We start from the raw sequence: 13,800 nt of genomic DNA, 5'->3' as shown, positions 1-13,800 counted from the left end.
TAAGTCAAAACATATGTTGTCCATTTAAGTGGACATGTAAAAACATGAAAAGTACATGTTTAAAAAAAAATCAAGTTCAAAAATCTTTTTTTCATGCCTAATGATGAATAAAAATACTTATGAAAAAAACTGATTAAGGTTGTCATAATTCATGCATGAAAGGGTTAAATCACTCTCTGCTGAGCAACCTCTGAACCATGGTCAAACTTTGTATACACTGTCAGTGGGATTTTTTTTTAATGAACTTTATTGAACAAACAATGAGTACAAAACATACAAACAGATGAAGTATACAAAAGAAAAGGACATGAACACACAAAACCAGGGGTAAAGAAATAATTATATGAATACATGCAAAAATTCACATATTTGTATTGTTTTGAGGGCCTTTTTGTTGGTGGAGTCTGATATTGATTTTATGTACAATTCCACATCCTTTAGAAAATGACAGCAATATGATATTTTATCAGAAAACTTACATTTATGGATAAAAAATTTAGCAAAAAGTATTAACAAATTTATTAAAAAAAACATTTATCGCTCTTCTTGGGGAACTTAAAGAAACAGAATAAAACATTTTCTCATCGTAAACTCCCCTAAAATATGGACAAAAACAAACCTGCTAAATTCCTTCCAGAATCTCTGTCTAGAAGAACAGTACCAAAAAAGATGTGTCACAGTTTCTGGATGATCCCCACTGAAAGTGCAATTATTATTTATGTCTCTTTTAAATTTTACAATGTGGTGACTGGCTGGGTAACATTTATGTAGAGTTTGAAATTAAACTTCCTTCACCTTATTTACAGTTAGATATTTATGGGGGATCATCCAGACTGTCTTCCAGTTGATATCCGAAACATATCGATTTCAGTACGATATTATATATGGGAGAGAAACGATATCTTCTTGGAATAAACTACATATTCTCTTATTGTTCCTGGGAAAAGCAGATTTTTCCCACTGCTGACTCAGCTGGATCGGGGAGAGCGACTGAGGTAGATATTGAGCTGTCAGTGTTTTTATATAACATTAAAGTATCTGAGGAAATGACACCAAGCACCACTGAGAATTCCACTGACTGGAAAATGATATAGTGCAAGGAATTTGTTGTATGTAAGTAATTGTCCCATAAATGTAGATAAATGTAAATGTAATGTAGATAAATGTAGGCCAATAAGGAATATATGATATCATTTCATTCTTTTCAAAGGTTTATTTGCATGACGCACAAACAGACACAATTGAAAGGTACAAATGTGCATGACACGAATTCAAACGTGCTGCAGATGTGTGTCACAGGTTGATCTGGCTGTAGGCTGTGGCACTTGGCCAGAGGTGGCGCTGGTTGACTCGACTCCATGTTAGTGCACAAAGTAAACAGCACGCTGTAGTTGTGAAGCAAAAACGCTGAATTCGGAGAAATAAACCGTGCGAGGGGAACGATAACGACGACAACAGTCTCCCGATCGTTTACTCTTGCTGTCCCGTGAACAACAACGGCGTGGTGTTACTTGTTTGCTGTTTTCGCGATCGCGTCGCGCATGAGGATATCACCAGGTAAACTCGCCACATTTTTAAACATTTTGTTGTTCAACAGCATCAAGACTGATGGAGTGTGTTTGAGATAACCTCACAAGTGTCACAGATGAAACATTTGGCGTTTTTTTGCTGGTTTGTCGATAGGAGCTACTGAAACGCAAGACTGCCACACATCTGTTCGACCAACGCCAGTTGATCTAAACGCCAGTTGATCTGGAACACCGGAAACCCGTTAGGTTCAGTGCGTGAATAAAGTTTAAAAAAAAAAAATGTTCAGCGTGTGTGGGATAAGGGCGTCTTCCTGTTCCTTTCACAGGAAAAGTCCTAATTATATAGACACATATACATTTATAAGTGTAGGTTGTTTTCTCTCTTTTATCCTGTCCCTGACATACATGCTAAGTGACGAGCGTGCATAAAATTGTTTCTAAAAATGTAGTATCAGTTCAGCACTTTTTTCTTCATAAAGAAATAATATCATTGTTTTGGTTTAAAAAAATGTAATTTAATATGAAAATATAATAGGCAAAAATTGAAAAGCAGGTTTTATTCCCCATGAAATAAAAAAAAAAATAGATGATTCGTTGACAATAATATTTCATAATAATAATAATGATAATAATGTGTTGGGCTGAGAATTACACTAAAGACTGAAAACTGGACTCAAAGTGAAACGTTTGGTTATCTGTTGGCAGGTAATCCACAAAGGTAAAAACATAAAGTCCAGAAACGAATTATTGAATCATGGGGTTTTCTTTCCGCATGGCTCCTTTCCTCAGTTAAACTACTGGAACAATGCACAACAGCAAACGTATGACATTTTCTTCTTCGTGCCACATCCTCGCTGCTACTCAAAACAGGACTTACCAGTCTTCCTCATCCCCATTTATTTAGGAATTAACTTTCTGATTTTACACCCTGAATTATTTTCCTGTGAAAGATTTATGTTACAATACTGCCACAAACTCCACACTAATAATTATCTTGCTTGTTAAATTTCTCAAGTCTGTTATGTCACAAATCCACGCTCCTGTGGAACTCTCTCAGGTCTCAACCACCTGACCTTTGAAATCGCTGTTGCCATTTCCCCTTAACACATACGTGCACTGATGCCTCTACAACACAGAGCGCTCCTTTTATTTACACCTATTTCCTCAGGTCAGTTGAGCTCTACTTTTCTGCATGGATTATCTATTATATTTCACTTTCCAGCCAAAACGTCCAGTTCAGATCCAGTGTCTATTACCCTGAAAGTGATGATATCTTTAACAAACCTCCATGACTCCTGTAGGACCTGTTTCCTCATTCTAACTGAAAATGAGTTGCTTCAAAAAAGGACCATTGCCAATCAAGCTTCTAGCATTCCACCATGCTCTCTTTTTTCCTTTTTTCTCTTTCCCTCACCCTAAACCAGTTGAGGCAGATAGCTGCCCCTCTCTAAGCCTGTTAAAATGTAGTTTTTCCTTCTTTCTACTGTCATCAGGTTTGATTACTGGGGTTTTCTTCAGAATGCTGCAGGGTCTTTAACTAAAAGTATAAAGCACCTTGAGGTGACTTTTAATCTGATTTGGTGCTATGTAAATTAACCTGATTTGAAACTTTTGCAAAAATGGGTTTCTTAATAATAGTAATAATAACAGTAACAGTTTATATTTACAATGAAAGAGAGAAAATGATTGTAATACATAATAATTAAAAAATTTACGACATTCATTTCCCCCACAGTGACAGCTGTTGCTCCTGGGATTAAATATAGGACAAAAAAGTCAAGCATTATATTGGAGACAGCAAACAAAACGTTTCTCTCACCTCTGACAGGTATTATTTTTCCACAGTTGGTTCTGATCACTTTTTTATCCAGTTTGGTGATGATGTCATCACCGTCAGAGAGCTGAAACACACAGTCGTACCTGCTCCAGTCTTCTGTTGTGACTGATGAAACATTCAGATCAACACACATCTGGAAGGTCCCATCATTGTTGGGGAGGATCTCTCCAGGATCCTCACCATCATGAATCTCCTCTCCATCTTTCCTCCAGAACATCACGGCTCTTTGAGGGTAGAAACCTGTAGCGTGGCAGCTGACTGGAGAGGAGGAAGACTTCTGGAGGAGAGACACTGAGGGAAGAACTGGAGAGAAAGAAAGAGAAGAAAATATCAAAAGGATAAAAAGAAGGGTTTCATTTTTTCCAAATCTGACAATGTTATAGCATCTTGATAACATCTCATAAATTATTGCAGACATTTATTTGACAAAAAAATGACACATTAGAGCAGGGCTGCCCAATCCCAGTCCTCAAGAGCTACTATCCTGCAGCTTTTAGATGCATCCCTACTCCAACACAGCTGAATCAAATGGTTTGATTACCTCTTCAGCATGCCATCATGTTTGGCAAAGGCCTGATAACAAGCCATTCATTTGATTCGGGTGTGTGGGAACAAGGATGCATCTAAAAGCTGCAGGACGGTAGCTCTCGAGGACTGGGATTGGGCACCCCTGCATTAGAGTATCATCAGTTAAAACACTGTCATACATGCAAGACAAAAATGTATCTGGGAAAATTAAACAATAAATAGAAAAGAAATAAGAGAGTGGTTGCTGATGCATGTCGTTTGAAAATTCTACTTGTGCCTGAAAATGTTTCTGATCAAACGTTAAATTGGAAGTGTTGATAAAATCTTACAAATGTACAGGAGATCCAGCCCAGTTTCAGTTACTTTCTAAATCATTAAATATGAAATCAGCTTAAACTTTTCTGCCATTTCCTTGTATTATTAGAAAACGATGCAACATAAAATAAACACCACAGCATCCATGAAGCTACATCAGGTTATGTGACTGTACCTGTTCTCTGCAGGGAATGTTTCCTACTTTCCAAAGACATCTTCAGCCACTTTGGACAAGTCGTACTGAGGAACTTGACGGTGTATTTTATTCTATTTTCGTCAGTGTCCCATCTCTGTTTGGTAATGACAGCCTCTGGTTTCAGTACGATCCACCTTAATGTCTTCATATCAAATTCAAGAAAGTCTTCTCCATTGTAAGCATACCGTAAAAAGTTGATCATCTCTCCAGTGCTTTCATCCCATTCACAGCCACTTACACTCTGTAAAATGTGGATGCCTGATGAGACAGAAAGAAAACAAAGACTGCAGTGAACTGCATTAATGTTGTTCATTGTATGAGGCACTACTATTCTCCAAGATTTAAGTATTAATAGTTGAATAATTTAATCAATTGAAAAACATTGCAGATTCAAATTAACGTCTGGTTATTTGTGTTTAAAACAAAAAGGTTTAGAAGGACAAGAGAAAGAAAATGATTCAGCAGAGGAGTCATCTTAGAAGAATGTGAAGATAGAGATATGTATATTTTCTTAAGATTGTTATTATTATATTATATTATTATTGTTAAAATAAGTAAAATTGAAATCTTAACATTTTTTAACACAAACTTTTGTATTTTTATGATGGTTTTAAGGTCTCAAATAAGAAACAGGCCAACGAAATTAAAACTTGAAATCTTGAAAAAAAAAAAAAAAAAAAAAAGAAATCTTTCATGATTAACAAAAAACTTTTTGTTATAAAGTCTTGTTTTGCTTTGGTATATCTAATGTTTTATAATGATCTGACATGAGGCATAACGGGAAATACTTTACCTCCAGGTTGGTTGAACTGCTGCTGTAAACCAAAAATCCAGGCTCGGAATAAGTTTGGCAGAGTCACAAAACACTGTACAGTCAAAGACTTCAGCTGCTTGGGGTTGTCATCTAATATTTTCTTTGCCCAGTCCTGTCTTGGTTCTAGTATTTTGTTCCTGCTGTCACAGTAACCCGCCTGAATGCCATCAAACACCATTTCACTCAAAAACTCTGATATGTTTGCGACTCCTGACGATCCAGTGGCCACATGCTTCAGTGAGTGTTTTGCTGTGAGACAAACAATATTGTTTTATAGTTAAAAATATGCAAACAATGTCAGCAGCCTATAGGTGTAGTCCACTTTGTTTTTTCTAAGTGAGGACAAAAAAAATATTATATTTAGGTTGATCATTTGAAATTCAGTTGTTACTTTAAGAGTATTTCATGGATTAAATAAAGTGATCTAGTATATCTAGATAACGAGTGCCAAATTTAATACGGTCCAGTCAAAAGAAAAACTGCTGTTTCATCTCATTAAAGAGATGCAGTGTCAGTTTTGTGACTGACAGGCCAAATTAGCATGATGATGCACTTGTGAGTCTTTGAGTGTCTACCAGAAGTGCGCTAATGTGTATACACAGATGCAGTTAGTTTATTTCAGTGATTACATAAAAGAACAGCTCATATTAGTGGCTTAAATATTGACCAGATGAGGCCACGTGTCCAAACGAAATTAATACAGTGTAAGCGACAGTTTTACATGTTGTTCTCACTGGAAACGGAGGTAAGATGAATGCGAGAAGAAGAATGATGGTAAAGAAAAATCAGTATGGTTTTCTATACAGGTAAACTCATTTGTTAGAAATGTGTGACGACTTATCCAGAGGAGAGCTGTATTATTACATTGTTATTACTTTTCCACTATTAAACACATGTGTAACAGCTGTACGATAGAAGAACACAAGACATCAGATATCTGTGGTAATGAAGATAATGTCTAATATGTAAAAATGCGGAGGGGGGGGGGTGTTAAGCTATGGAACTTATTAGTCTATTTTACATATTTTAAGATTCAGACATTAAAATGAAACACTAACACAGTCACGTTATCAGCTCGTTATCAACTCACAGGCCTCTGGTAGGACCAGAGCTTGAAGGAGGAGGGGGGAGAAAAAAATAAAAATGCTACAGTGCCAATAAAATTCCATTGCTGATCCACGTCTGATAAATTGGTTTTGATCCTGAATCGGTTTTCATCCTGTTCTGTATCATTATTATTCCACAAAGTGAATATTGAAATTTACATTGGGATCATGGTAATTATCGACGTTGACTTATTAAATTAAAACGAAAGTAAACTGGTCGAGGTCAGGTGAGCCTGCTGTCACAGCTTCAAAATTTAAGTTTTTCTTACCTGCAAATAAATCACGGCAGAAGAAAAACAGCAAAAATAACTTCATTTCCTCGTTATCCTGAAAGCAGCATTGGTAACCGTGAATTTGGTGGACGTTGCTTTTGAAAGCCCGACAGAGTACAAGGTTCAGATTCCTCCCCTCTCCTTCTATGTTGCATGTCCACTGATATGGGATTAATAACCTGCCATAAACTGAAACTGGAAGAAGAAGCTTTGATGATTTAAATAAGTCTAATTCCTGTAAGTCTTGTAGTTTGCGAGAAATTGTATTGTCTCTATGTAAACATTAGGAAACCAGAGTTGGGGAGACTGTTAGGATATCTATTATGTATTATTCCTGTCAATGTAACATTTGGTGCAGTATTGTCAGCCTGCAGACACGAGTGATCCAGTGAAAAGTCACAATACAAACCGTTAATACTATTACGGCCAGAATTAAATTCCCCTCACTGACACAGCTGTTTGTCCATTTGTGCTACTTAATTTAATATGACTGTATATGACCGGGAGGAGGCCCCGGGGCAGACCCAGAACACGCTGGAGAGATTATATCTCTCGGCTGGCCTGGGAACGCCTTGGTATTCCCCCGGATAAGCTGGAGGAGGTGGCTGGGGAGAGGGAGGTCTGGGCATCTTTGCTTAGGCTGCTGCCCCCGCGACCCGGCCCCGGATAAAGCGGATGAAGATGGATGGATGTATATGACGTCAATTTAAAAAAAGAATACATAATACATCTCCGTAACGGAAAAGATAGGATCGTGAAAGACCCCGATTCCCTCCCATTTTCATGCCATTTTGCTGTGCTAAAATAAGTTCATATTTGCCTGATGGTAATCTTTTTTTTTAATATAATATTTTAGACTTACCCCAGTTCCTTAAATTAGACTAAAATGTCTAAGCTACACAAAAGCGACACATTTGATTCTAAGGACAAAAAATATCAGTTAATGCCTTTATATTATGACTCTTTTTCTGCACTACGTGCTTTCAATGTTTACGTTCGTCCACCAGATGATGCTACTTGTTTTTATTATTCATAGCAGCTTGTGGTTGGGTGTCAAGTTTATAATTAGGTTATGATTAGGTTTAGGCTGAGGGTTAGGATTAGGCGTTCATATTTTAATGGTTAGGGTAAGCGGCTAAAGAAAGCATTATGTGAATGAGATGTCCTCACTAAGATATGAAAACGAGTGTGTGTGTGTGTGTGATGTCTAACTTATTTTGTCTTAGAAGACCATTCTTTGAATTATAAACTAGTTTAATAATAATAAATTATGCTAACCTTTTGGAGCTGCAAAAGTTATCCCGGGAACAAGAACTAAAGTAAAACTAGACTGTACAGCATACAGCAGACTCTGGAAACGATTGTGCACTCTGAGAGAGAAAACTGCTCTCCAGCCTCCTCTGAGGACTCGTCCATGTCAGTCACAGAGGCAGAAAGAGACCAGCTGGACTCCAGCTCTGGCACATCTGAACATGGATAAAGGAGCAACAGGATGGACTTGTCCATCTCCACATTTTGGTGTCCCCACACAAGACTATGTCCTTGCACCCAGAGGTTTAGTCCGGGGACACTACACAGTATGCCACTATGCCATGAGTGACCCGAAGTCCAGCTTTGCAGATCCCTCTCATCAGTAAATGTAAGGGCAGTGTGATTTTTCTTGTCATAAGGGTCAAATGCATTAGCATTTTAAGGCTTAAAGAAAAACAGGCAATGACACAAACTTATGGGACAGAGTGCTCTTTGAGATTCTATGAAAGGGAACACTTTATTTTGAGTTTAGCTGTTGTTTATTTAGTCAACAGACGGATCATCTTCCTTTAAGGGCAAAGACTTGTATGACCCGAGTAGCAGGAAAATAACACCAACATATAGAAGGTTGTTGGTTATGACTTGTACACAGTAGCTGGCAGTGGAATGGATACTGTCCATAAAGACCTGGAACAATAATAAGGGCAATTTTTCCTTCTTTTTTTAACATGAGCATTGTTTATATAGTAAATATTTAGGGTTTGGAACAGGATTGACCTGTTCTTTGTCTAACCATCCACAACTGTGCTAGTTCTGCATATCTGGTCTCTCTCAGGTGTCCACGGGATAAGAAGAGACTTATGAAACCCTATTGATGGAGTGAGTCTGATCTGAATTAGTTTCATCAGTTTGGGAGTGCTGTTGGTAAATGGTCTATCTCCTCTTGTCATCAAGCAGAGACCTTGAAATAACCACAGGATGCTTTAATAATAATAATAATAATATAAAAAATAAAAATCAATACACACGTTAACTTGTAGCCAGAGTAGTTCAACAGCTATTGCAATGTTATATTCAAGTCTCTCACTGCTTTGCAATTTTCAGGTAGAAGCTGCAGTCTGTAAGTGTCTGAGTGAAGCCAGCATAAAGTGATTTACAGCAGTCAAGGTGAGACAGACAGAAATTATAAAGATGTCCTTTTTTAATGAAACATGAAAGCCAAATTTATTTTGACAACAAACCAAGCTTATTTTCAATTTTGAGACCAATGATTAAAACAGCTGGGACTGATGAAGTGTGTCATCTCCATATCACTGGTGAGATATACTGTATTTTGAATGATCTTGCTGATAGCAGTGCACCAGGTTCCTGTTTGACAGGTAAGAACATAATACATGCAGAGCAGATTCTGTAATATCAGACATAATTTATGTTGATGCAGGAGAAAGTGTTTAGAATTATTTAGTAAAAGCAGATTCAGGTTTAACAACTGAATACTCATGCTGGACAGAAATACCAGAAATTGAAGAACTGTTATCAGTAAAAAAAGATAAAATAATGAAATGATCAACAATCTTCTCTGCTTGTTACTTGTGTATGTGTTGGTGTGTATATTGGACTATAGGGTGCTGTGTTTGTTCACGGGGCCTCTGGATTCAGTCTCTCTGAGAGTCCATAGATGTTGCCCGAAGCTGTAAAGTCCAAAACACACTGTTACTCACACTGCTGTTGGACTTGCTTTTATATGCAACACCATTAATACAGAGTAAATAAGAAAAATAGTTTACTTACTTTGTTCACTTTTTCTTTCTGGAAACAGAAAGGGAAGAAATATTTCAGAATGTCAGAGAAATTCTGTTTTGCAGTTTGTATCAGAGTATAAGCTCAGCTCATCTGAATATCTCACCTCTCTTCTTTTTGCAAACACAAAATCCAATGATGATGAAAACAACAGAAACAACCACAGCAGGAATAATCATCATGTGCGAGGACCTCTCTGCTCAGTCAAAACAAGCAAACCAGATAAAATGTGTACAAGAAGCAGGTTAGAGTAGAAGTACATCTATTCACCCTGTAGTGTTATCCTAGTTCTAATATAAATCCCATAATGGTGAGGGGAAGTAAATACAGCATAATTTCTCATATACCATGACATATTTCAGTTCAGCAGAGCAGACACACTAAAATTATGTGGCTAACTTTTAACACCTATTATGTTCCCCGATTGAAAGGCTAAAAATAAATAACCAGTGGTTTTATGGATTAGAGACACTGTTGAATTTTGAAATTTATTTAGATTCTGCTTGAGGCGCAAACAAAAACAGGATAAAACATTCAAACACCACAATAACAAGAATCCAGAGTACAAGCAAACAAAATGAATCAAATGATTTTCCCTCACCTTTTGTAATGTTTTCAACCCAGTTGGTTCTGATCACTGTTTTATTCAGGCTAGTGATGATGTTGTCTTCACCATCAGAGAGCTGAAACGCACAGTCGTATCTGCTCCACTCTTCAGGTGTGAATGATGAAACATTCAGATCAACACTCATCTGGAAGGTCTCATCATTGTTGGGGAGAATCTCTCCAGGATCCACACCATCATGAAGCTCCTCTCCATCTTTCCTCCAGAACATCACGGCTCTGTCAGGATAGAAACCTGTAGCGTGGCAGCTGACTGGAGAGGAGGGAGTCTTCTGGAGGAGAGACACTGAGGGAAGAACTGGGGGTGGGGGAGAGCGGCACGGAGAATGCATGGAATAACATGGGAAAGTAAAAACAGAAAAGGAAAGAGGAACAAAGGTGGAGGAATTGAATCGGGACATATGAAGAAAATATCTGCCCGAAATCAGTCTCAGAAAAATAAAATTTAAAGTGTATCAGGTCATGTGATTCTACCTGATTTCTGTAGGGGGCTTTTTGCACTGTCCACATAGGTCTTCAGCCACTCTGGACAAATCTGAGTGAGGAAGTTTTCATTGTGTTTAGTTCGAACTCTGTCAGCATCCCATTCCTGTCTAATAATGTCAGCCTCTGGTTTCAGTGCGATCCATGTCAGTGTCTCCAGATTGAATTCAAGAAAGTCTTCTCCGTTATAACCAAAGTGTACTAAGCCAGTCAGCTCACCAGTGTTTTCATCACGTTCACAGCCATCTATCCTCTGTAAAACATGGACGCCTGAAGAGACAGACAGAAAACAGCGATCGTAAAGAGCTGTTATATATTGCACCTTGTGTTAAGCACTGCTATTTTCAAAGGTTTGAGTCCAATAATTAGATGGTCATCATCATTTTTATTAGCATGAACTAACTGGAACACTGAAGCTTTTAAAGGCAGGCCTGATGTGAAGATCACAGGACCACAAGAAAACGATAAAAGAAGGAAAAAAACACAGAAACCGATTGATCGCATCAGTCATGTGACAGATGTCTTGATTATAGCAACAGCTGTAAAAAGCTGAAAAAGTGTTAAAGTACAATTTTTCAAGGCAAACTCTAAATTGAAAATTTGTCCTTTTAGGAGTACAGAATGTAAAATGTAGCTTTTCACATCAGTCTGTTTTGTTTAGATATATCCCATGATTTAAAATGATCTGAGGTTCACCTTCACTTTTGGTGAATTGCTTCAAATGAGAAATCATGTTTTTGAAGAAGTTTGGCTGTTCCATGAAACACATGTGATCGTACCACTCCTTCTGCTCAGGATTGGTTTGTAATATTTTCTTCGCCCAGTCCTGTTTTGGTTTTAATGTCATGTTGTTGCTGTCACAGTAACCCGCCTGGATGCCGTTAAACACCAGTACACCCATGAACTCTGGGATGTTTGGGACTCCAGAGGATCCAGTGACAAAATACTTCAGTGAATGTTTCACTGTGGAGCAAACAATATTTATAATGTTAGTTAATTAAGAAAATAAACATTAGCATAATACACTCAGTATGATTAAGGTAACATATTCTCAGTAACATTACAGTAACAGTCACATGAGTCTAACATACTTTTATTTTCATTAAAAATAAAAGTCACTGATCTGGTTTGAGGGTGTTCTGCACAGCAAAAGTAAAAGTTATCAAGAAAAACTGTCATCTATCTATTGTGTGTGTGTGTGTGTGTGTGTGCTTGCGTGCGTGCGTGTGTGTGTGTGTGTGTGTGTCTTAAATCATCCTAAATCTCCAGTAAGCAGTAAACAGAGTGCATGTGACAGGAGACGCCTAACTTTGCTGTTCTTATACACCGAGCTGTTTTTTCAGTACTAATAAGAAAATTCTGTCCTGTTTCATGTTCTTATTATTCCAGAAACTGTCTTCTAAACTTCAATTAAAAATGTCAAAAGTGCTTTAAAGTACAATGAAAGTAAAAGCTGCTCAAGGTCAGGTTACTGCTGTTAGAGATAAAAGATTTTTCTTACCTGCAAATAAACTACGACAGAAGATAAGCAGCAAACACAACTTCATCGTTTCTCTATCTTTAAGGTCATAACTATTATTCCTTTTCTTTACAGAAATGTGAATCAACAAGTCGTCGTCCACCGACAGTAAGTGACCAACCCGTGTCCCTCCCCCTGTTCCTCCAGTTTCTCCAGTTAGCACGCTTGTAACCATGGAAACACTTAAATCTGCAGTTCTTACATACAAAACCTTTTTTTTTAAATTGCAGTAATAATAAGAAACCATAGAAAGTCTTGTGAAACTATGCAAACTACTGAATGATTTAACATTGCGTTGTTTCAAAGTTTTCATCAGTGTTGCCTAAATTGAAAATTGGCGCAGTTTATGTCTGCAGGGGTCTGCAGAGATGTTTTCTATCTGTTTCCTTACCCTGGACCTGTACAGACGTGCAAATTACAGACTGGATAACGGCAGTGTAAAACAAATAACCAGCAGCTCCTGCAGATGAACTTGTTGAGCTGCCACAGGAAGTAGGAAGGTTGAATATTATTTTTGTTTGTGGCTTATTGGCCAATATATGATCGCTGAATAGTCTTGTTAAGCAGACTGGACAACAGCGACGCCTTGTGGCAAAGACCCAGAAGGTTCATTCAGTCAATCTGAAAGTAGCTTTTTTAGTGGGAGAAACTTTTCGTAACTCATTAAAGTGACTTCCTCAGCCTTGCCTGGATGATGAACCATGCACCAAGACTTGTGGCAAAGAGTTTAATTACGGTAACATGAGCAGCTCCCTGACATTCATCTCTAGCTTTATTGTCAGGAATCTAAGACCACGATACAATTAAAAGAAAATAGGAATGAATTAAGTTTTTTATTTTTTATTTTTTAGGTTTTTAAAGTAGAGCCTCATCTGGAAGGTCCCATCATTGTTGGGGAGGATCTCTCCATTATCCACGCTTTCATGAAGCTCCTCTCCATCTTTCCCCCAGAACACCTTGGCTCTTTAAGGATAGAAACCTGCAGCGTGGCAGCTGACTGGAGAGGAGGAAGTCTTCTGGAGGAGAGACACTGAGGGAAGAACAACAGAGAGAAAGGAAAAAAGCGACAAATGTTAGATTCTGAATTGTACTCTACACTCAGAAAAATTATGGTTCTTAAATGGTTCTTCAGATGTCTTCATGGTTCTTAAAAGAACCATCATACGTCAAAGAACCTTTTTATTTTGTAGATGGTTCTTCAGCTATTACAAATGGTTCTTTAAAGAACAAAAGGTTCTTCATCCTTAGCAATCTAAGTTTGATGGTGTAAATGTCATAAATATTTATTCACTATAATGAGGCTGTTAATTATACTGTGTGTTTTCTTTGTGTGCATGTGTGTGCGAAGGGGGAGGGCGGGATACCTGGCAATTACCCTTTAAGAGAAGATGGTAGGAAACTGAATATTCAAATAAAAGTTAGAAATATTTGCAAACAGTAGACACAATACACACATTCAAATACTGTACTTTAGTTTTAAATTTTAATAAAGCATTACTATTTTCTACTCCAAGGCATTACTTTTG

General features: G+C 37.5%; 2 protein-coding genes and 1 long non-coding RNA gene across 3 annotated transcripts in view; 1 reads left to right on the top strand and 2 right to left on the bottom strand.

Annotated features, from left to right (window-relative positions):
- Positions 1-282: 282 nt before the first annotated feature.
- The window catches only part of LOC309699266, a 348,161-nt gene continuing 334,643 nt past the window's right edge, over positions 283-13,800 (top strand). The window contains exons 1-2 of the long non-coding RNA XR_014274284.1: positions 283-1,557; positions 1,684-1,775. This is a non-coding gene — a long non-coding RNA (uncharacterized lncRNA). The remainder of the gene's footprint in view (positions 1,558-1,683; positions 1,776-13,800) is intronic.
- Positions 2,741-5,600, bottom strand: LOC309698159 (major histocompatibility complex class I-related gene protein-like; the record flags this gene model as incomplete). Its single annotated transcript, XM_082520471.1, has 4 exons — positions 5,199-5,600; positions 4,385-4,663; positions 3,349-3,669; positions 2,741-2,850 (listed from the first exon to the last, which is right to left on the bottom strand). Exons 1-4 carry the CDS (start codon positions 5,395-5,397, stop codon positions 2,741-2,743), a joined length of 909 nt encoding a protein of 302 aa, XP_082376597.1. The 5' UTR covers positions 5,398-5,600.
- Positions 9,378-12,366, bottom strand: LOC309699221 (major histocompatibility complex class I-related gene protein-like). The gene is made up of 7 exons (XM_082522163.1): positions 12,257-12,366; positions 11,452-11,718; positions 10,747-11,025; positions 10,250-10,570; positions 9,755-9,844; positions 9,640-9,657; positions 9,378-9,539 (listed from the first exon to the last, which is right to left on the bottom strand). The coding sequence occupies exons 1-7, from the start codon at positions 12,300-12,302 to the stop codon at positions 9,487-9,489; spliced, it is 1,074 nt and encodes a 357-aa protein (XP_082378289.1). The 5' UTR covers positions 12,303-12,366; the 3' UTR covers positions 9,378-9,486.

The sequence above is a fragment of the Aulonocara stuartgranti genome (genome assembly GCF_965226115.1).
Source record: "Aulonocara stuartgranti genome assembly, chromosome: 22".
In the NCBI taxonomy this organism is placed as follows: Eukaryota; Metazoa; Chordata; class Actinopteri; order Cichliformes; family Cichlidae; genus Aulonocara; species Aulonocara stuartgranti.
Note: the sequence above shows the minus strand (reverse complement) of the source record. Positions and strands in the feature narration are given on the sequence as shown.